The sequence below is a fragment of the Anomaloglossus baeobatrachus genome, chromosome 4 (assembly GCF_048569485.1).
Source record: "Anomaloglossus baeobatrachus isolate aAnoBae1 chromosome 4, aAnoBae1.hap1, whole genome shotgun sequence".
Lineage (NCBI taxonomy): Eukaryota > Metazoa > Chordata > Amphibia > Anura > Aromobatidae > Anomaloglossus > Anomaloglossus baeobatrachus.
The window spans coordinates 415,822,222-415,843,418 of record NC_134356.1 but is presented as its reverse complement, the minus strand read 5'-3'; the positions used below and the strand labels follow the sequence as shown (position 1 = coordinate 415,843,418).

The window sequence follows — 21,197 nt, the reverse complement described above, 5'->3', positions numbered from 1 at the left end:
CCTGTGGTGGAGAAACACTGCTCCCCACCCTGACAGACTCGCGTCTGTCGTGACCACCGCCCAGGACGGTGGTAGGAAGGATCTTCCCTGTGATAATGAGGTGGAAAGGAGCCACCACTGCAGAGAGTCCTTGGCCGTCTGGGAAAGGGAGACTTTCCTGTCCAGGGATGTTGACTTCCCGTCCCATTGGCGGAGAATGTCCCATTGAAGTGGACGCAGATGAAACTGCGCAAACGGAACCGCCTCTATTGCCGCCACCCTCTTCCCGAGGAAGTGCATGAGGCGTCTTAAGGAGTGCGACTGACTTTGAAGGAGAGCCTGCACCCCAGTCTGTAGAGACCGCTGCTTGTCCAGCGGAAGCTTCACTATCGCTGAGAGAGTATGAAACTCCATGCCAAGATACGTTAGTGATTGGGTCGGTGACAGATTTGACTTTGGGAAGTTGATGATCCACCCGAACGCCTGAAGAGTCTCCAGTGCAACATTCAGGCTGAGTTGGCATGCCTCTTGAGAGGGTGCCTTGACCAGTAGATCGTCCAAGTAAGGGATCACAGAGTGTCCGTGAGAGTGCAAGACTGCTACCACTGCCGCCATGATCTTGGTGAACACCCGAGGGGCTGTCGCCAGACCAAATGGCAGAGCTACGAACTGAAGATGGTCGTCTCCTATCACGAAGCGTAGAAAGCGTTGGTGCTCTGTAGCAATCGGCACATGGAGATAAGCATCTTTGATGTCTATTGATGCTAGGAAATCTCCTTGAGACATTGAGGCAATGACTGAGCGGAGGGATTCCATCCGGAACCGCCTGGCGTTCACATGCTTGTTGAGCAGTTTTAGGTCCAGAACAGGACGGAAGGAGCCGTCCTTTTTTGAAACGACAAAGAGATTGGAGTAAAATCCTCGCCCCCGTTCCTGAGGGGGGACAGGGATCACGACTCCTTCTGCTCTTAGAGAGTCCACCGCCTGCAGCAGGGCATCTGCTCGGTTGGGGTGTGGGGAGGTTCTGAAGAACCGAAGTGGAGGCCGAGAACTGAACTCGATTCTGTACCCGCGAGACAAAATGTCTGTTACCCACCGGTCTTTGACCTGTGACAGCCAAATGTCGCAAAAGCGGGAGAGCCTGCCACCGACCGAGGATGCGGAGGGAGGAGGCCGAAAGTCATGAGGTAGCCGCTTTGGAAGCGGTTCCTCCATTTGCTTTCCTGGGGCGTGAGTGAGCCCGCCAGGAATCTGAGCTCCCTTGTTCTTTCTGAGTCCTTTTGGACGAGGAGAATTGGGCCTTGCCCGAGCCTCGAAAGGACCGAAACCTCGACTGCCACTTTTTCTGTTGAGGTTTACTTGCTCTGGGCTGTGGTAAGGAAGAGTCCTTACCCTTGGACTGTTTTATGATTTCAGCCAATGGCTCACCAAACAGTCTGTCTCTAGATAATAGGCAAGCTGGTTAAGCATTTTTTGGAACCAGCATCTGCTTTCCAGTCCTTTAACCACAAGGCTCTGCGCAAAACCACAGAATTGGCGGACGCCATAGCGGTACGGCTCGTAGATTCTAGGACAGCATTGATAGCATAGGTCGCAAACGCAGACATTTGCGAAGTTAGGGACGCCACCTGCGGTACTGCTGGATGTATGATAGCATCCACCTGTGCTAAACCAGCTGAAATAGCTTGGAGTGCCCACACGGCCGCGAATGCTGGAGCAAACGACGCGCCGATAGCTTCATAGACAGATTTCAACCAAAGGTCCATCTGTCTGTCGTTGGCATCTTTAAGTGAAGCGCCATCCTCTACTGCGACTATGGATCTAGCCGCAAGCTTGGAAATTGGGGGATCCACCTTTGGACACTGGGTCCAGCGTTTGGCCACCTCAGAGGGAAAAGGATAACGGGTATCCTTAGATCGTTTAGAGAAACGCTTGTCTGGATGAGCGTCGTGTTTCTGGATTGATTCTCTGAAGTCAGAGTGGTCCAAAAAAGCACTTAATTTACGCTTGGGATACAGGAAATGGAACTTCTCCTGCTGTGCAGCTGCCTCCTCTGCTGAAGGAGCTGGGGGAGAAATATCCAACAGTCTATTAATTGCCGATATAAGGTCATTAACCATGGCGTCACCATCAGGGGCATCCAGATTGAGAGGGGCCTCAGGATTAGAATCCTGATCACCGTCCTCAGTCTCATCACAGAGAGACTCTACTCGCTGAGACCCTGAGCAGTGTGATGACGTCGAGGGTCTTTCCCAGCGAGCTCGCTTAGGCTGCCTGGGACTGTCATCTGAGTCAGAGACTTCAGCCTGTGATGCTTGAGACCCCCTTGAAGTACGGATTAGTTCCAACTGAGGGGGACCGGGGAACATAGGCACAGCAGTGTCCATGGTCTGAGTAACTGGCCTGGACTGCAAGGTCTCCAGGATTTTTGTCATAGTCACAGACATTTTATCGGCAAAAACTGCAAAGTCTGTCCCCGTCACCGGGGCAGGGTTCACAGGCGTCTCTGCCTGGGCCACTACCACCATAGGCTCTGGCTGACGAAGTGCCACTGGGACTGAACATTGCACACAATGAGAGTCGTTGGAGCCTGCTGGTAGATTAGCCCCACATGCAGTACAAACAGTGTACACAGCCTGTGCCTTGGCACCCTTGCGTTTTGCGGATGACATGTTGCTGCCTCCTCAGAGCAGTACAGGGTGTCCAGCCAAGAAGCGACCTTACAGTGCAACTATATATATATATATGGTACCAAGAAAAAAGTACACTAATATAACACTGAGGCACTAGTGGGGCCAGCACTAATGTGCTGCTTACCGCCCGCTTAGGAGCGGGTGTGTGGTCGCCGAAATCCCTTTAGTCTGGGTCTCCCAGAGCCTGCTGCCTTTCCCCAGCCAAACCGCATGTGTAATGGCTGCCGGCGTCCTTGTGGAGAGGGGGGGCGGGCCCTGGGCGTATACAGACGAAGAGCGGGAAGCCTGCTTCCCACTGTGCCTAGTGAGAGGGCTGGAGCATGTAAATAAAGCTCCAGCCCTCGGCGCTGCCAATTGAGCAGCGTCTCTCCCCTACCCTGATTGACAGGGTGGGGGCGGGAACGAAGCGGCGCTAGGCCGCAGAAGCCGGGGGCTAAAGTTAGAAGCGCCGCCGCCGTAAAAGCGCGGTCGGCGCAAAGTCCCCGGCGCACCACAAGTCGCAGCTGCGCCGCCGCTCCAGGAGCGGTCGGCGCAGTAGTTCCCAACATGTAACGTCACTCAGCAAAGCTGCAGTGACCTAACCCCAGCGCACAGCGCTACTGTCCCCGGCGCACTATAACGCTCAGCAAGCCTTGAGAGTGTCCGTGCCTGCCGGGGACACAGAGTACCTGAAAGTTGCAGGGCCTTGTCCCTGAACGGCACTCCCGCTCCAAATCCAGCAGGTTCTCTGGGTCTGTGGATGGAGCCCGGCCCCAGGGCTTGGGGGCCGGCAAGATCCCACTTCCACAGAGCCCTCCAGGGGATGTGGAAGGAAAACAGCATGTGGGCTCCAGCCTCTGTACCAGCAATAGGTACCTCAACCTTACAAGCACCACCGCGGGTGAGAAGGGAGCATGCTGGGGGCCCCATATGGGCCCTCTTTTCTTCCATCCGATATAGCCAGCAGCTACTGCTGACTACAAACAGTGGAGCTATGCGTGGATGTCTGACCTCCTTCGCACAAAGCAGAAAACTGGTGAGCCAGTGATCCCACTGGGGGTGTATAGCCAGAAGGGGAGGGGCCTTACACTTTTTAGTGTAATTGCTTTGTGTGGCCTCCGGAGGCAGTGCTATACACCCAATCGTCTGGGTCTCCCAATAGAGCGCCGAAGAAAAGGTGTCTATGCTCAATTTATTTTATCGGCAGTGCTAATTGAAAACAGCGCATAACAGAATGTTAGATGTGAAAAACAACAAGACTTGCATTATTTTCTCCAAAGGAATCATTTATAATTGCAAGAAGTTATTTAAAGACGAACTTTCATAACTTCTGACCTAATAAACAGTATATTCCTACTCATAGTAGCAGGAATGTAGTTAAAAACGTTTTCGTTTTTTATTTCCTACAATCCAATGTGGATATACAGTGCACCAAAATTACTGGCGCCAAGTGGCACTAAAGTTCAAGTCCTCTTCCTCTCTGAAGAGGTCATTTGCATATTAAAATTTCCGGAAGGACCATTTCAAGGCTTTTAAGTCTCCTCATATTGGCATGCTAGACCTGGCGTGTCACCCTCCATAAGATAATTTAACTGGGTGTTTCTTTTCTTTCAGCCTTGTGAGTGTGTAATTTCATCCTAGTCTGACATCTTCAGAGCTGAAAGACGTGAAACGCCCAGTTGAATGATCAAAAATGTGAAGTGAAGCAAATGATTTTGCATTATTCTTTGGTTTTTGTCAACTGCAACTGGGGCTTTAGTGAAGGGAATTGTGAACCGTTCCAAATATCAGTTTTGCAACTAAACCTTCAGGCCTCATATACAAAGTTGAAGAGGACTTTCATCTTCCAGCATGATAACAACCCAAAGCATACTTCCAAAGATTTGGAATTGCCTAGCCAGCATCGAAACCGGAAACCAATTGCAAATCTGTGGGTTAACCTGAAGAAAGCTGTACACATTACCTAACCATTACATAACCTCTCAAACTGCAAATTTGGAAGGCTGCTGAAAGGAAGAGTGGGCAAAAGAAGGGAATTTTGTTTACTTACCGTAAATTCCTTTTCTTCTAGCTCCAATTGGGAGACCCAGACAATTGGGTGTATAGGCTATGCCTCCGGAGGCCGCACAAAGTATTACACTAAAAGTGTAAAGCCCCTCCCCTTCTGCCTATACACCCCCCGTGCTTCCACGGGCTCCTCAGTTTTGGTGCAAAAGCAAGAAGGAGGAAAAAATTATAAACTGGTTTAAAGTAAATTCAATCCGAAGGAATATCATAGAACTGAAACCATTCAACATGAACAACATGTGTACACAAAAAAACAGGGGCGGGTGCTGGGTCTCCCAATTGGAGCTAGAAGAAAAGGAATTTACGGTAAGTAAACAAAATTCCCTTCTTCTTTGTCGCTCCATTGGGAGACCCAGACAATTGGGACGTCCAAAAGCAGTCCCTGGGTGGGTAAATAATACCTCATAATAGAGCCGTAACGGCTCCGTCCTACAGGTGGGCAACCGCCGCCTGAAGGACTCGCCTACCTAGGCTGGCATCCGCCGAAGCATAGGTATGCACCTGATAGTGTTTCGTGAAAGTGTGCAGGCTCGACCAGGTAGCCGCCTGACACACCTGCTGAGCCATAGCCTGGTGCCTCAAAGCCCAGGACGCACCCACGGCTCTGGTAGAATGGGCCTTCAGCCCTGAGGGAACCGGAAGCCCAGCTGAACGGTAAGCTTCGAGAATTGGTTCCTTGATCCACCGAGCCAGGGTTGATTTGGAAGCCTGTGACCCTTTACGCTGGCCAGCGACAAGGACAAAGAGTGCATCCGAGCGGCGCAGGGGCGCCGTACGAGAAATGTAGAGTCTGAGTGCTCTCACCAGATCTAACAAGTGCAAATCCTTTTCACATTGGTGAATTGGATGAGGGCAAAAAGAGGGTAAGGAGATTTCCTGATTGAGATGAAAAGGGGATACCACCTTAGGGAGAAATTCCGGAACCGGACGCAGAACCACCTTGTCCTGGTGAAACACCAGGAAAGGGGCTTTGCATGACAATGCTGCTAGCTCAGACACTCTCCGAAGTGAAGTGACTGCTACTAGGAAAACCACTTTTTGCGAAAGGCGTGCGAGAGAAATATCCCTCATTGGCTCGAACGGTGGTTTCTGAAGAACCATCAGCACCCTGTTCAGATCCCAGGGTTCCAACGGACGTTTGTAAGGAGGGACGATGTGACAAACCCCCTGCAGGAACGTGCGTACCTGTGGAAGTCTGGCCAAGCGCTTCTGAAAAAACACAGAGAGTGCAGAGACCTGTCCCTTAAGGGAGCCAAGCGACAAACCCTTTTCCAATCCGGACTGAAGAAAGGACAGAAAAGTGGGCAAGGCAAATGGCCAGGGAGAAAAACCCTGATCAGAGCACCACGACAGGAATATTTTCCACGTCCTGTGGTAGATCTTGGCGGACGTTGGTTTCCTAGCCTGTCTCATAGTGGCAATGACCTCTTGAGATAATCCTGAAGACGCTAGGATCCAGGACTCAATGGCCACACAGTCAGGTTGAGGGCCGCAGAATTCAGATGGAAAAACGGCCCTTGAGACAGCAAGTCTGGTCGGTCTGGTAGTGCCCACGGTTGGCCGACCGTGAGATGCCACAGAACCGGGTACCACGACCTCCTCGGCCAGTCTGGAGCGACGAGGATGGCGCGGCGGCAGTCGGCCCTGATCTTGCGTAACACTCTGGGCAACAGTGCCAGCGGAGGAAACACATAAGGGAGTTGAAACTGCGACCAATCCTGAACTAAGGCGTCTGCCGCCAGAGCTCTGTGATCGTGAGAACTTGCCATGAATGCCGTGACCTTGATCTCCTGAAACACGTCCGGGTGAAGGGACCATTCCCCTGCGTCCATGCCCTGGCGACTGAGAAAATCCGCTTCCCAGTTTTCCACGCCCGGGATGTGAACTGCGGAGATGGTGGAGGCCGTGGCTTCCACCCACATCAAAATCCGCCGGACTTCCTGGAAGGCTTGCCGACTGCATGTTCCTCCTTGGTGGTTGATGTAAGCCACCGCTGAGGAGTTGTCCGACTGAATTCGGATCTGCTTGCCTTCCAGCCACTGCTGGAACGCTTTTAGGGCCAGATACACTGCCCTGATCTCCAGAACATTGATCTGAAGTGATGACTCTTGCCGAGTCCACGTACCCTGAGCCCTGTGGTGGAGAAAAACTGCTCCCCACCCTGACAGACTCGCGTCCGTCGTGACCACCGCCCAGGATGGGGGTAGGAAGGATTTCCCCTTCGATAATGAAGTGGGATGAAGCCACCACCGAAGGGAAGCTTTGGTTGCCTGAGAGAGGGAGACGCTCCTGTCGAGGGACGTCGGCTTCCTGTCCCATTTGCGTAGGATGTCCCATTGAAGAGGACGCAGGTGAAACTGCGCGAAAGGGACTGCCTCCATTGCTGCCACCATCTTCCCCAGGAAGTGCATGAGGCGCCTCAAGGGGTGTGACTGACCCTGAAGGAGAGATTGCACCCCCGTCTGTAGTGAACGCTGCTTGTTCAGCGGAAGCTTCACTATCGCTGAGAGGGTATGAAACTCCATGCCAAGATAGGTCAGCGATTAGGCCGGTGTCAGATTTGACTTTGGAAAATTGATGATCCACCCGAAACTCTGGAGAGTCTCCAGAGTAGCGGTGAGGCTGTGCTGGCATGCCTCTTGAGAGGGAGCCTTGACCAGCAGATCGTCTAAGTAAGGGATCACCGAGTGACCCTGAGAGTGGAGGACCGCCACTACTGCAGCCATGACCTTGGTGAAAACCCGTGGGGCTGTCGCCAGGCCGAACGGCAGTGCCACGAACTGAAGGTGTTCGTCTCCTATGGCGAAGCGCAAGAAGCGCTGATGCTCTGGAGCAATCGGTACGTGGAGATAAGCATCTTTGGTATCGATCGATGCAAGGAAATCTCCTTGGGACATTGAGGCGATGACGGAGCGGAGGGATTCCATCCGGAACCGCCTGGTCTTTACGTGTTTGTTGAGCAGTTTTAGGTCCAGGACGGGACGGAAAGACCCGTCCTTCTTTGGAACCACAAACAGGTTGGAGTAAAAACCGTGACCCTGTTGCTGAAGAGGAACGGGGACCACCACTCCTTCTGCCTTCAGAGTGCCCAGCGCCTGCAGAAGAGCATCGGCTCGCTCGGGAGGCGGAGATGTTCTGAAAAATCGAGTCGGAGGACGAGAGCTGAACTCTATCCTGTAACCGTGAGACAGGATGTCTCTCATCCAACGGTCTTTTACCTGTGGCAGCCAAATGTCGGAAAAGCGGGAGAGCCTGCCACCGACCGAGGATGCGGTGTGAGGAGGCCGTAAGTCAGGAGGAAGCCGCCTTGGTAGCGGCACCTCCAGCGGTCTTTTTAGGGCGTGACTTAGACCGCCATGGATCGGAGTTCCTCTGATCCTTCTGAGGCCTTTTGTACGAGGAGAATTGGGACCTGCCCGCACCCCGAAAGGACCGAAACCTCGACTGTCCCTTCCTCTGTTGGGGTAATTTTGGTTTGGCCTGGGGTAAGGATGTTTCCTTTCCCTTGGATTGTTTGATGATCTCAGTCTCTCACCAAACAAACGGTCGCCAGAAAATGGCAAACCGGTTAAGGACTTTTTGGAAGCCGAATCTGCCTTCCATTCCCGTAGCCACAAGGCCCTGCGTATTGCCACCGAATTGTCGGCTGCAACCGCCGTACGGCTCGCAGAGTCCAGGACAGCATTAATAGCGTAGGACGCAAATGCCGACGTTTGAGAAGTTATGGACGCCACTTGCGGCGCAGACGTACGTGTGAGTGCGTCAATTTGCGCTTGACCCGCTGAGATAGCTTGGAGTGCCCATACGGCTGCGAATGCTGGAGCAAAAGACGCGCCGATAGCTTCATAGATGGATTTCAACCAGAGCTCCATCTGTCTGTCAGTGGCATCCTTGAGCGAAGCCCCATCTTCAACTGCAACTAAGGATCTAGCCGCCAGTCTGGAGATTGGAGGATCCACCTTGGGACACTGAGTCCAGCCCTTGACCACGTCAGGGGGGAAGGGATAACGTGTATCCTTAAGGCGCTTGGAAAACCGCTTATCTGGACAAACTCTGTGTTTCTGGACTGCCTCTCTGAAATCGGAGTGATCCAGAAACATACTCATTGTACGCTTGGGGAACCTGAAACGGAATTTCTCCTGCTGAGAGGCTGACTCCTCCGCTGGAGGAGCCGAGGGAGAAATATCCAACATTTGATGTATAGACGCGATAAGATCATTCACTATGGCGTCACCATCAGGAGTATCCAGGTTGAGAGCGGCCTCAGGATCAGAATCCTGATCAGCTACCTCCGCTTCATCATACAGAGAGTCATCCCTCTGAGACCCTGAACAATGTGATGAGGTTGAGGGGATTTCCCAGCGAGCTCGCTTAGGCGGTCTGGGGCTGCGGTCCGTGTTAGAGACCTCACCCTGGGATCTATGAGACACCCCGGGGGAACATTGTTGTTCTAACTGAGGGGAACCAGGGGGCAGTGATTCCACAGTGCCCATGGTCTGAGATACCGGTCTGGACTGCAAAGCTTCTAGAATCTTAACCATAGTCTCAGAAAGTCTGTCAGTAAAAACTGCAAACTCCATCCCTGTCACCTGGACAGTGTTAGCTGGTTGTTCCCCCTGGGCCCCCCTTAGCAGAGGCTCCGGCTGAGTAAGTGCCACAGGGGCTGAGCAGTGCACACAATGAGGGTCAGTGGAACCTGCCGGTAGCGAGGTTGTACATGCGGCGCAGGCAGCATAGTAAGCCTGTGTTTTGGCACCCCTGCTTCTTGTGGGCGCCATGCTGTTGTCTCCTTTGAGCAACACAACAGGGTATATAGCCAGAAATCAACTGTGCACCATACAGTGTAAAGTATAGCCTGTAAACATATAAACTATAATTACACTTCTGCACAAGTGGGGCTAGCACCTCAGGTGCTGCTTACCGCCCGCCTAAAGCGGTTGTGTGGCCACCAGAATCCCTGCCTGGGTCCCTCAGAGCTTGTCTCCCCTCTGCAGCGTCCGAGGAGCTGACAGGAATGGCTGCCGGCGTCCTGAGGAGAGGAGGGAGCCGTGGGCGTGACCCAGAAAGTGCGGGAACTGGTGCCCCACTGTGCACAGTGAGGGGGGTGGAGTATGCAAAGCATGCTCCAGCCCTCAGTGCTGCCGTGCTGTACAGCGTCCCGCCCTTCCCCTGACTGGCAGGGCTGGGGGCGGGAAGAAAAAGAGACTAGGCCCAAAAGCTGGGGACTCGAGTTATAAGCGCGGCCGCCGTATAAGCGCGGTCTGCGCGGAAGTCCCCGGCGCACTAACAGTCCCAGCCGCGCCGCAGTGATAACAATGGCAGCGGCGGTCAGCGCGGTAGTCCCCATACACTAACACACTCAGCGATGCTGCAGTGTGTAATGGCACAAACGCGGTCAGCGCCGCGGTCCCCGGTGCACTAGCACACCCAGCAATGCTGGAGTGTCGCTGTGCGCAGTCCCCACGGGGACACAGAGTACCTCAAAGTAGCAGGGCCATGTCCCTGAATGATACTCGGCTCCTATCCAGCAGAGTCCTCAGGAGCTGTGGATGGAGCACGGCCTCAGTGCCTGGAGACCGATTAGGATCCCACTTCACCCAGAGCCCTAAGGGGGATGGGGAAGGAAAACAGCATGTGGGCTCCAGCCTCCGTACCCGCAATGGATACCTCAACCTTAACAACACCGCCGACAAGAGTGGGGTGAGAAGGGAGCATGCTGGGGGCCCTGTTAAGGGCCCTCTTTTCTTCCATCCGACATAGTCAGCAGCTGCTGCTGACTAATCTGTGGAGCTATGCGTGCATGTCTGCCTCCTTCGCACAAAGCAAAAAACTGGGGAGCCCGTGGGGTGTATAGGCAGAAGGGGAGGGGCTTTACACTTTTAGTGTAATACTTTGTGCGGCCTCCGGAGGCATAGCCTATACACCCAATTGTCTGGGTCTCCCAATGGAGCGACAAAGAAATTGCCAATTCTGGGTGTGTCATGCTAATAGATCCCAAAAACTCAATTTTGTCATAAATTCAAAAGGGTACTTCAACAAACTATTAGTTTAAGGGTGTAATTATTTATGCAACAGCATTATTTTAGTTATTTTTTCCAGCCAAAAATATTTCATATTTTTTTCCATAATTGAATTGTACAGATAATAGGTGACAAAAGGTAGGGAAAAAAAGTTGTGACATTATTCTTTGTACAATTTTTTTTTCCCTAAAGACAAAAAACAGCATTTTAACTGATGTATATAGATTTTTAATATTCACTGTAAGCTTTTATAAAAATGATACCTTTGGCAAATTGTATATGTGCTTTTGGTAGACAAGCTCATAGTGGGGAGGATTGATGTTGCTCTGGTGGATACAGAATACATTCTCATTTGTTGTATCTAGGAAGAGTAAACAATTAAAATGAATAGAGAAGTTAAATTAAATTACATTATTTCTTCCACATACAAGAGGATCTGTGAATGAAGCCATTAGCAGTCATCTGTTCCATACATTCCCCTGTAGGTCCAACACTAAAGGGTGCTTTACACGATTGCTAGCAATGTCGCGCGTGATAGCACCCGCCCCCGTCAGTGGCACGATATGTGGTGATCACTGCCGTAGCGAACGTTATCGCTACGGCAGCGTCACACGCACATACCTGCTCTGCGACGTCGCTGTGACCGTCGAACAATCCCTCCCTTAAGGGGGAGGTGCGTTCAGCGTTACAGCGACGTCACTAAGCAGCCAGCCAATAGAAACGGAGGGGCGGAGATGAGTGGGACGTAACATCCCGCCCATCTCCTTCCTTCCGCATTGCCGGTGGACTCAGGCAAGGAGATGTTCGTCGTTCCTGCGGCGTCACACACAGCGATGTGTGCTGCCGCAGGAACGACGAACAACATTGTACCTGCTGCAGCAACGATATTAAGGAAACGAGCGGCGTGTCAACGAGCAACGATTTTTCACGTTTTTGTGCTCATTGATCGTCGCTCATTCGTGTTACACGCTGCGATGTCGGTAACGGCGCCGGATGTGCGTCACTACCGACGTGACCCCGACGATATATCGTTACCGATATCGCAGCGTGTAAAGCACCCTTTAGAAGCCATACAAGTTAAACTCTATATTGCAATGTGTATAATAATTGTAGGCTATCTAGAAACCTGCTCCATAGATTGTTATAACCATCCATTTCGCTCCAACATTCTACCATGGCGGTAGATACCAAGAGTTATATGTGGAATTAAAGACAGACGTTTTATGGAAAAAATAAGATTTGGTAAGTATAGATGAAAATGTGAGAAAATATGTGAAATCACCGCATTAAACATCTGCTCTGACTCAGATATATTTTGCTTAAAAGCAGTTTTCTAATAATATAAAATAATGCATTATGTATAAATTGTGAAGTTTCTATAAGAAGCTGAAATAGAGGTCTTAGAGAAAATATGCATAGATTTAAAGACATTTTAACAATTTTTGTCAAATTTAATATAAAAGATAGGAATCTCAGACTACAGTTTACACCTACGTACCAGGTTTATCAGGTGTCTGGACAAAGTGTTGAGAGGTGAAGGTTTTGCCATCAGGATACTTGGGATGAGGGGGCAGTCGAGAATCAAGATATGTACAGAACACTTGCATAAGTATCTTCAAAAAAAAAGTTTTAATATATATTTACTAGATGAGGATAACATTAGCATTGCTTTATATTTACTTCATATGACTTCAAAAATACATTTTATGCACAGAAACGGATTTAAAAAAAGTAAATTTTCTGAAAGCTTCCCTTTAAAGGGAATCTGTCAGTAGGATCAATTCTCCTAAGATGTGAATAAGGGCATGTAGGTCATAGGAAGCAAAAAAGCACCAAAACTGCATGGGTTTTGATGCAGTTTTGGTGAGTTTATTTGCTAGGAGATGCAGGTTTGGTGAAGAAATGTCTGGATCCAAACACTCAATGTGCACACATTGCCTAAACCGGTAATCCGGCATGAAATTCCACGAGTTCACCTGACGTGAGGTTGCCGTTCAGTGAGTTCAGCAGAGGTCAGTTCACCTGAGGTCACAGCTGGGGTACTGTGGGAACCTCCAGCTGTGACCTCAGGTGACCTCCGTGACGTCACCGCTCACAGCTGCGACTCAGTTAGTGTGTCCCTGACGGCCGCATTTAGCGGTCATGCTTTCTAAGGTGACCGCACAATGCGAACTCAGATGTAGCAGAACAGGGATCTCGTAGGACCTCATGTAGATTACGTTGGACTTGTAGGGACGTTTTAAAGGTTAATAAATTGCAAGCTTTTGTTTTAAATAGTTTTTCTTTGTTTATTTTTACAGGATTAGTTCATAGACCGCCTCCCCATTATTAACCTCGGGCTTGATGACAGCTGTGATTTTTTGACAAATCACAGCTGTCATTAATCCCTTAAATTACCCCGATTTCCACCACTCCAGGGCAATCAGAATCAGCTGGGTAAAGTGCCGGAATGTTAGCATCTAATGGATACAACAATTCCGGGGTGACTGCAAGCTGCTATTTTTAGGCTGGGGGCCCCAATAACAATGGGCCTCCCCAGCCTGAGAATACCAGCCCCCAGCAGTTTACTTTATCTTGGCTGAGTATCAAAATTAGGGGGGGAACTCCACACAGTCTTATTTAATTTAAAAAAAGCCACATGGGGTCCCTCATATTTTGATACACTGCCAAGATAACACGCAAAGCTGGGGGTAGTAGCCTGTAGCCGTCTGATTTACCGTATTTTTCGCTTTATAAGACAAATTGGATTAATAAGCACCCCAAATTTAAAGATAAAAAAAAAAAAAAGTAAAAAGAAATATGGGGTCCGTTTTATAATCCGGGTGTCTTACTGGTGAGGTGGGACGGCAGCAGGGGTCACAGGAGGCAGGGGTGGTATAATAGTACGGTGATGGGGCGGGTGCAGAGGGGGGCCCACATACTCAATTCAGACTGCGGCGCTGCACGACGCTGGGGCAGCCGAATCTGCACAATGCTGGTGTAGCCTACTCTGGTCACCATTATTTGAAAGCCCTTACCACCGACATCTTCAGAATGGCCCGTGCCTTGCTGCCCAGAGCCTCGCAGAGCAGGGCCCGCCCGCCGCCGCACAGAGCCTTGCAGAGCATGGCCGCCTGCCGCCGCCCAGAGCCTCGCAGAGCAGGGCTGCACACCGCCGCACAGAGCTTCGCAGAGAGGGCCGCCCGTCGCCTCGCAGAGCATGGGCTGCCCGCCGCCGCCCATAGCCTCACAGAGCAGGGCCGCCTACTACCGCACAAAGCCACGCAGAGCAGGGCCGCCCCCCACCGCACAGAGCCTCGCAGAGCAGAGCAGGGCCGCCCACCACAGCACAGAGCCTTGCAGAGCAGGGCCGCCCACCACGGCACAGAGCCTTGAAGAGCAGGGCCGCCCACCACGGCACAGAGCCTTGCAGAGCAGGGCCGCCCACCACGGCACAGAGCCTCGCAAAGGTTAGGCATACGGGCAGATGTTTGGCTTCAAGTCCATTCCCGAACCAGATTTTCTTCTTAAAATCCGGCGGGACTCATCAAAGCCGAACATTTGCGCGTTCACCCATCTCTACTGCTGATCAGTGACTCACATCACTGTTAAACATCTGTGCTCGCTTTTGGCGATGCAAAAAAAGTTTACATTTTTGTTGTGCGTGCTCCCCCCTAGTTTAGCACCACACCCGTGAGTGCATCCTGCAACAGCTGAAACTGATTGGTGACTCACATCACTGATCTGTATCTGGTTTTTGGTGGTTACAAAAAAAAAAAAGTGTAACATGAGACTTGAAGCTAATTTAGATTAGTTCATAGGCTAGATTAGGGACCGTAAAAACATATTGTAGTAGTTTTTACTGAATCAAGTCAAGGATGGCAACACTTGACTTTTTTTTTTTATTTTTGCTGACTCCCATGCAGACGCCCTAGGACATCAACTGAGCCACTGCCCACCGTTAGTGACCCGCTATGGACCTCACCCCTCAAAAATTATAAGAGGTCCTTGATTTTGTGGCCCAATCAGGAATCCAGTTTGACAATGCAGGCCTCACAGAAATTGACTTTTTCACTAAGAATTTCATAAATCTCAGTGGTGGAAACAAATTTGTACGTCCAACAATTTTTGGATCAAAAATGGGGTAAGTGAAGAAGCCAGAAATTCGGCAATATTAGGGTATTGATGTTTTATATAACACTCCAGTATTCTGCATGGCTATGACCCGTAAATGTTTTGAGGCCATTCACAAACCTTTGCATTTCAGTGATCATGCACGCTGTGGAGCTCGTGACACATCCACCACAACGCGTTTCACGTCACTCGCTTTTTCAGAAAGAGTGCATAATATGGGTTATATTGCATACTTCTATTTGTATACTCTACTTCTATTGTCTGCATACTCTGCTATTTTTATACTTCTAACTTATATTGCATACTTCTAACAAACACTTATGTTTCATTTGTACATTGGTAATAGCGACACATATATGAGGTTTCCAACTCTGCTTTGAATTCATGTAACTCTGAATGACTGTCCGTTTCTGTGGGGCTTTGTGTGTTTTTCCTGACTCACATACAGGAATCTGAGGTTTAAGATCACTGTTGCTCACCCTAAGTATACAGTTTCTTGCCACTGGTTACACGCAAATTGTTCTTTGCCTGTTGGCTTGTAAAAATTTTTTGGAAAAATGATATAGTATTGTCTTAAAATTTTGTATCCATTAAAATGCATAATTTTTTTTAAAGAATTACTGTTGTGTGTAATAACTCGTCGTCCTTTTACACATAGTATTTAGCGAGTTAAGCCAGAATCACTTGCTAGTGCCTCGCGTGTAACTTGCGCTAGTCTCTCATGGTAGAACCCGGCATGGCCGCACACTATGCATACAGGAGCGTCTGAGCTGCATAGAGATACATGCAATCAACCCGCTCCTGTCAGGAGAGTGTGCGGCCAAGCCGGGTTCTACCATGAGAGACTCGCATGAGTTACACGCGAGGCACTAGCAAGTGTGATTCTGGCCTTAAGCATGAAATTTATGTATCATGAATGCATTTAGCTGGCATTTACTTTTAACATTCCACATACTCCAACCTGATTTATTCTACACAACTCACAAATGCCAACCTGATTTATTCTACACAACCTACATATGCAGCTGTCAGTCATGCTGGGTTGGTGGAGACTAAAACTTAGATGCAAGCTATTTTATTCTACAGCTGAACTAAAAATAAAATGAAAAAATGATCCTCTTAATATTAGACCTGATAGAACTGGTGTATTTGCTGCTAAAATCCATGTCAGAATGGCTCTAAGATCTACTGAACATATACAGATTTTAGTTTGAGCCTTTAAGAGCTGTCTGGGACATAAATCAGATGACCTATTCTTAGGACTGGTCATCAGAAGGGGTATGACACAGGCACCACTAATTAGCTCCTGTGGCAACTGGATGTAATCACTTCTAGGAGGTGAATATCGCAGATCTGTTCAAAGAGTAGCAGCCGCAGCCAGGTACTGAAAATCACTCCTATTTTAAAAGAATTGGATCGGATCTGCAGTTATCAGAAGCGGACTCAATATATTGAACACAGCTGAATAGTAGGGTTTCTTCAATAAATATATATGGCTGTCTTTAGCGCTAATACCAGTGGCTCAATCGGGGGTGTCGGGTGTAGAACACCATAAATCTGATCATGAAGACCCAATTACATAACCTGACAGTTTATAAATGAGACCGATCCACTCCTGTTAAGAAAGAAGGGAATTTTGTTTACTTACCGTAAATTCCTTTTCTTCTAGCTCCTATTGGGAGACCCAGACAATTGGGTGTATAGCTTCTGCCTCCGGAGGCCACACAAAGTATTACACTTTAAAAAGTGTAACCTCTCCCCTCTGCCTATACACCCTCCCGTGCATCACGGGCTCCTCAGTTTTGGTGCAAAAGCAGGAAGGAGAAAACTTATAAATTGGTTTAAGGTAAATTCAATCCGAAGGATGTTCGGAGAACTGAAAACCATGAACCAAAAGAACAATTCAACATGAACAACATGTGTACACAAAAGAACAACAGCCCGAAGGGAATAGGGGCGGGTGCTGGGTCTCCCAATAGGAGCTAGAAGAAAAGGAATTTACGGTAAGTAAACAAAATTCCCTTCTTTGTCGCTCCATTGGGAGACCCAGACAATTGGGACGTCCAAAAGCAGTCCCTGGGTGGGTAAAAGAATACCTCGATAAAAAGAGCCGAAAAACGACCCCCTCTTACAGGTGGGCAACAGCCGCCTGAAGGACTCGCCTACCTAGACTGGCGTCTGCCGAAGCATAGGTATGCACCTGATAGTGTTTCGTGAAAGTGTGCAGACTAGACCAGGTAGCTGCCTGACACACCTGCTGAGCCGTAGCCCGGTGCCGCAGTGCCCAGGACGCACCCACGGCTCTGGTAGAATGGGCTTTCAACCCTGAAGGAGGTGGAAGCCCAGAAGAACGGTAGGATTCAAGAATCGGTTCCTTGATCCACCGAGCCAAGGTTGACTTGGAAGCCTGCGAACCCTTACGCTGGCCAGCGACAAGGACAAAGAGCGCATCTGACCGGCGCAGGGGCGCCGTGCGAGACACGTAGAGCCGGAGTGTTCTCACTAAATCTAACGAGTGCAAATCCTTTTCACATTGGTGAACTGGATGAGGGCAAAATGAAGGTAAGGAGATATCCTGATTGAGATGAAACGGGGATACCACCTTAGGGAGAAATTCCGGGACAGGACGCAGAACCACCTTATCCTGGTGAAAAACCAGGAAGGGGGCTTTGCATGCCAGCGCTGCCAGCTCCGACACTCTACGGAGCGATGTAACTGCCACTAGAAAAGCAGCTGCTGCAGCGTCCGGGATGAAGGCGCTCCATGCACATCCCCCATGGGGGTACAGAGTACCTTAGTGATGCAGGGCCCGGTCCCTGAGGATAAACAAACTCCTGTCCGACAGATTCCCCCAGGGGCTGCGGAGGGAGCACGGTCCCAGTGACTGGATGACCGCTCAGGATCCCACTTCTCCCAGAGCCGCTAAGGGATGGTGAAGGAGACGGCATGAGGCTCCTGCCTTTGTACCCGCAATGGGTACCTCAACCTTAACAGCACCGCCGACATAGTGGGGTGAGAAGGGAACATGCCGGGGGCCCCGTGTGGGCCCACTTTTCTTCCAACCGATCTAACTAAAATGAGATGATGAGTGGATGTGTGCCTCCTTCCACACAAAGCATAAAACTGAGGAGCCCGTGATGCACGGGAGGGTGTATAGGCAGAGGGGAGGGGTTACACTTTTTAAAGTGTAATACTTTGTGTGGCCTCCGGAGGCAGAAGCTATACACCCAATTGTCTGGGTCTCCCAATGGAGCGACAAAGAAAACATGAGTGACTAATATTGGAAATGTAAGAAAAAAAATGCATTTATCTTGTTGAAATTTACTCAGGCCATGAAAAGGTCTGCTACACAGATTTTGCAGTGGATTTCAGGCTGTCACATGCACATTTGGATGCAGATTTTATCCAGCTATGAATGAAATCCATGGCAAATTCAGAACGAAATCCCTGGCAAAATAAAGGGGCAGAATAGCGCATGATATGAATTGTGTAACTGGCAACACACTATGAAATCTGAGGGTATTTTTTTTTTTTGTAATAGTTGTTTCATCCACATTCACAGGATTTGCATTACTATTTTGCTATGCTGCTGATTTTAGGGGTAAAATTGAGCCAACAAATAAATGTGTGAATGTGGTCTTATTCTGTTCACTTAGTGTGCGAACAATGACAACTTAGCTGATCTGTTAAATTCAAGGCTCCCGCGTTTACAAAGACTGCCATACCGCAGAATCTGTAGGAAGGTCCGTGTCCCATTTCCGGCCTTTAAAATCTCCACCACCATTCCACCGGAACGAGCTCATGCATCCACCGTGAGATAGTTCTAGAAAAAAAAATAATAAATAAAAGGGAAACCAAGTACAGTAATGCCCTATGGCAATCACATTAAGCCCTTCCCTATGGCAATCACATTAACCGCTTTCCATACATTTTCAGTGTAGGTTTGAAGCAGAAATAGGCAGACCCTGCTAGTGACACTCATTAACTGCAGCCGGTGGAGCTGTGCTCTGGCCATTACTATTAACCTGTTAAATACTGTTAATCTCGGACAGAAGCACAAACAGCTGACATGGGGGCAGGACACTCTGCGACCACTAGCTGCCCTGCAATGTGATTGCGGGCACCAATGGGCTGGTATGAGAGCGGGGGGGTCTACCAATGGGTTGGTAGGAGAGCTGGGGGTCTATTGATGATCACTGCTTGCCATCACAGAGCTCAAGTAAAACTCAGCCTGTGGCGGAGCTTTAAAAGGAGACCGTGATTTTTAAGATATACAACATACCGTGTTTTTCCAAAAATAAGACCTCCCCCAAAAATAAGCCCTAGCAGGGATTTTCAGCATTTTCGGAGAAAGGCTTAAATATAAGCCCTCCCCCGAAAATAAGCCCTAGTCCCGGATCAATAATGAAGTGTCCGTGCAGCTAAAAAAGTTACAGATACTGCAGGACACTTCATTATAGACAGTGGCACCTGGCAATCACACTCACCAGACGCCGAGCAGCAGGACCTGCAGTGATCACACACCCGCACACATCAGATCACACACACACCAGATCTCACACACAAACATCGGATCACACACAGTCAGATCGCACACATAATCGGATCGCACACACATCGGATCGCACACACATCGGATCGCACACACATCGGATCGCACACACATCGGATCGCACACACATCGGATCGCACACACATCGGATCGCACACACACTCACCTCATCCAGTGACACCGATCTCTTCTCGCCGGGAGAATCTTGAGAGGCAGTGCAGTGCAGCGCGACGAACAGGACCTGCGGCCGGACACGTGACTTGCTCTCATTCCCTGCTGCTGTAAGTGCTGGATGTGATGTGATGTGATGTGCGTGCGTGTGTCTGCAATCGGCTGTGTGTGTGCCTGCAATCGGATGTGTGTATCTGATCGGCTGTGTGTGCCTGTGATAGGATGTGTGTATCTGTGATCGGCTGTATGTATCTGTGATGGCTGTGTGTGATCTGCTGTATGTGTGTGCCTGTGATCGGCTGTGTGTGCCTGTGATCGGCTGTGTGTGCCTGCGATCGGCTGTGTGTGCCTGCGATCGGCTGTGTGTGCCTGCGATCTGCGGTGAGTGTGTGTGATCTGCGGTGTGTGTGTGTGTGATCTGCGGTGTGTGTGTGTGATCTGCGGTGTGTGTGTGTGATCTGCGGTGTGTGTGTGTGATCTGCGGTGTGTGTGTGTGATCTGCGGTGTGTGTGTGTGATCTGCTGTGTGTGTGTGTGATCTGCTGTGTGTGTGTGTGATCTGCTGTGTGTGTGTGATCTGCTGTGTGTGTGTGATCTGCTGTGTGTGTGTGATCTGCTGTGTGTGTGTGATCTGCTGTGTGTGTGTGATCTGCTGTGTGTGTGTGATCTGCTGTGTGTGTGTGATCTGCTGTGTGTGTGTGATCTGCTGTGTGTGTGTGATCTGCTGTGTGTGTGTGATCTGCTGTGTGTGTGTGATCTGCTGTGTGTGTGTGATCTGCTGTGTGTGTGTGTGATCTGCTGTGTGTGTGTGTGATCTGCTGTGTGTGTGTGTGATCTGCTGTGTGTGTGTGTGATCTGCTGTGTGTGTGTGTGATCTGCTGTGTGTGTGATCTGCTGTGTGTGTGATCTGCTGTGTGTGTGATCTGCTGTGTGTGTGATCTGCTGTGTGTGTGATCTGCTGTGTGTGTGATCTGCTGTGTGTGTGATCTGCTGTGTGTGTGATCTGCTGTGTGTGTGATCTGCTGTGTGTGTGATCTGCTGTGTGTGTGATCTGCTGTGTGTGTGATCTGCTGTGTGTGTGATCTGCTGTGTGTGTGATCTGCTGTGTGTGTGATCTGCTGTGTGTGTGATCTGCTGTGTGTGTGATCTGCTGTGTGTGTGATCTGCTGTGTGTGAGATCTGCTGTGTGTGTGATCTGCTGTGTGTGTGATCTGCTGTGTGTGCCTGTGATCTTCTGTGTGTGTCAGCTAGCAGCAGGGTAGGACAGCGTGCAGCACCGACCGGAGATCACAGGAGGACCTGGGAACCACGCAGACGTCCGGGTCTGGTGAGTATGACTCTCCTGGGAACTGGGGGGAGGGTCTGCTTTTTTGGGGGGGTAAACTTACCCCCAACCGTGTTTCTCCAAGAATAAGACCTCCTCCAAAAATAAGCCCTAGTGCTTTTTTGGGGGGCAAAAAAAATATAAGACAGTGTCTTATTTTTGGAAAAACACGGTAGCTATGACATTGCTGTATATAGTACTAGAGATTGAATGACTGCTGGTTCAATTCCACCTAAAGGGACTGGGAAATACAGTTATAAATGAATAAAGAAGGGAATTTTGTTTACTTACCGTAAGAAG

The 21,197-nt window shown here is 49.7% G+C and overlaps 1 protein-coding gene across 1 annotated transcript in view; it reads right to left on the bottom strand.

The window, feature by feature from the left end:
- Positions 1–21,197, bottom strand: part of TMEM209 (transmembrane protein 209) — a 156,648-nt gene that overhangs the window by 10,064 nt on the left and 125,387 nt on the right. Inside the window, exons 11-13 of the mRNA XM_075342614.1 lie at positions 18,577–18,674; positions 12,237–12,351; positions 11,002–11,099 (exon numbers count right to left, since the gene is read on the bottom strand). Coding sequence (XP_075198729.1) covers positions 11,002–11,099; positions 12,237–12,351; positions 18,577–18,674 — 311 coding nt within the window. The remainder of the gene's footprint in view (positions 1–11,001; positions 11,100–12,236; positions 12,352–18,576; positions 18,675–21,197) is intronic.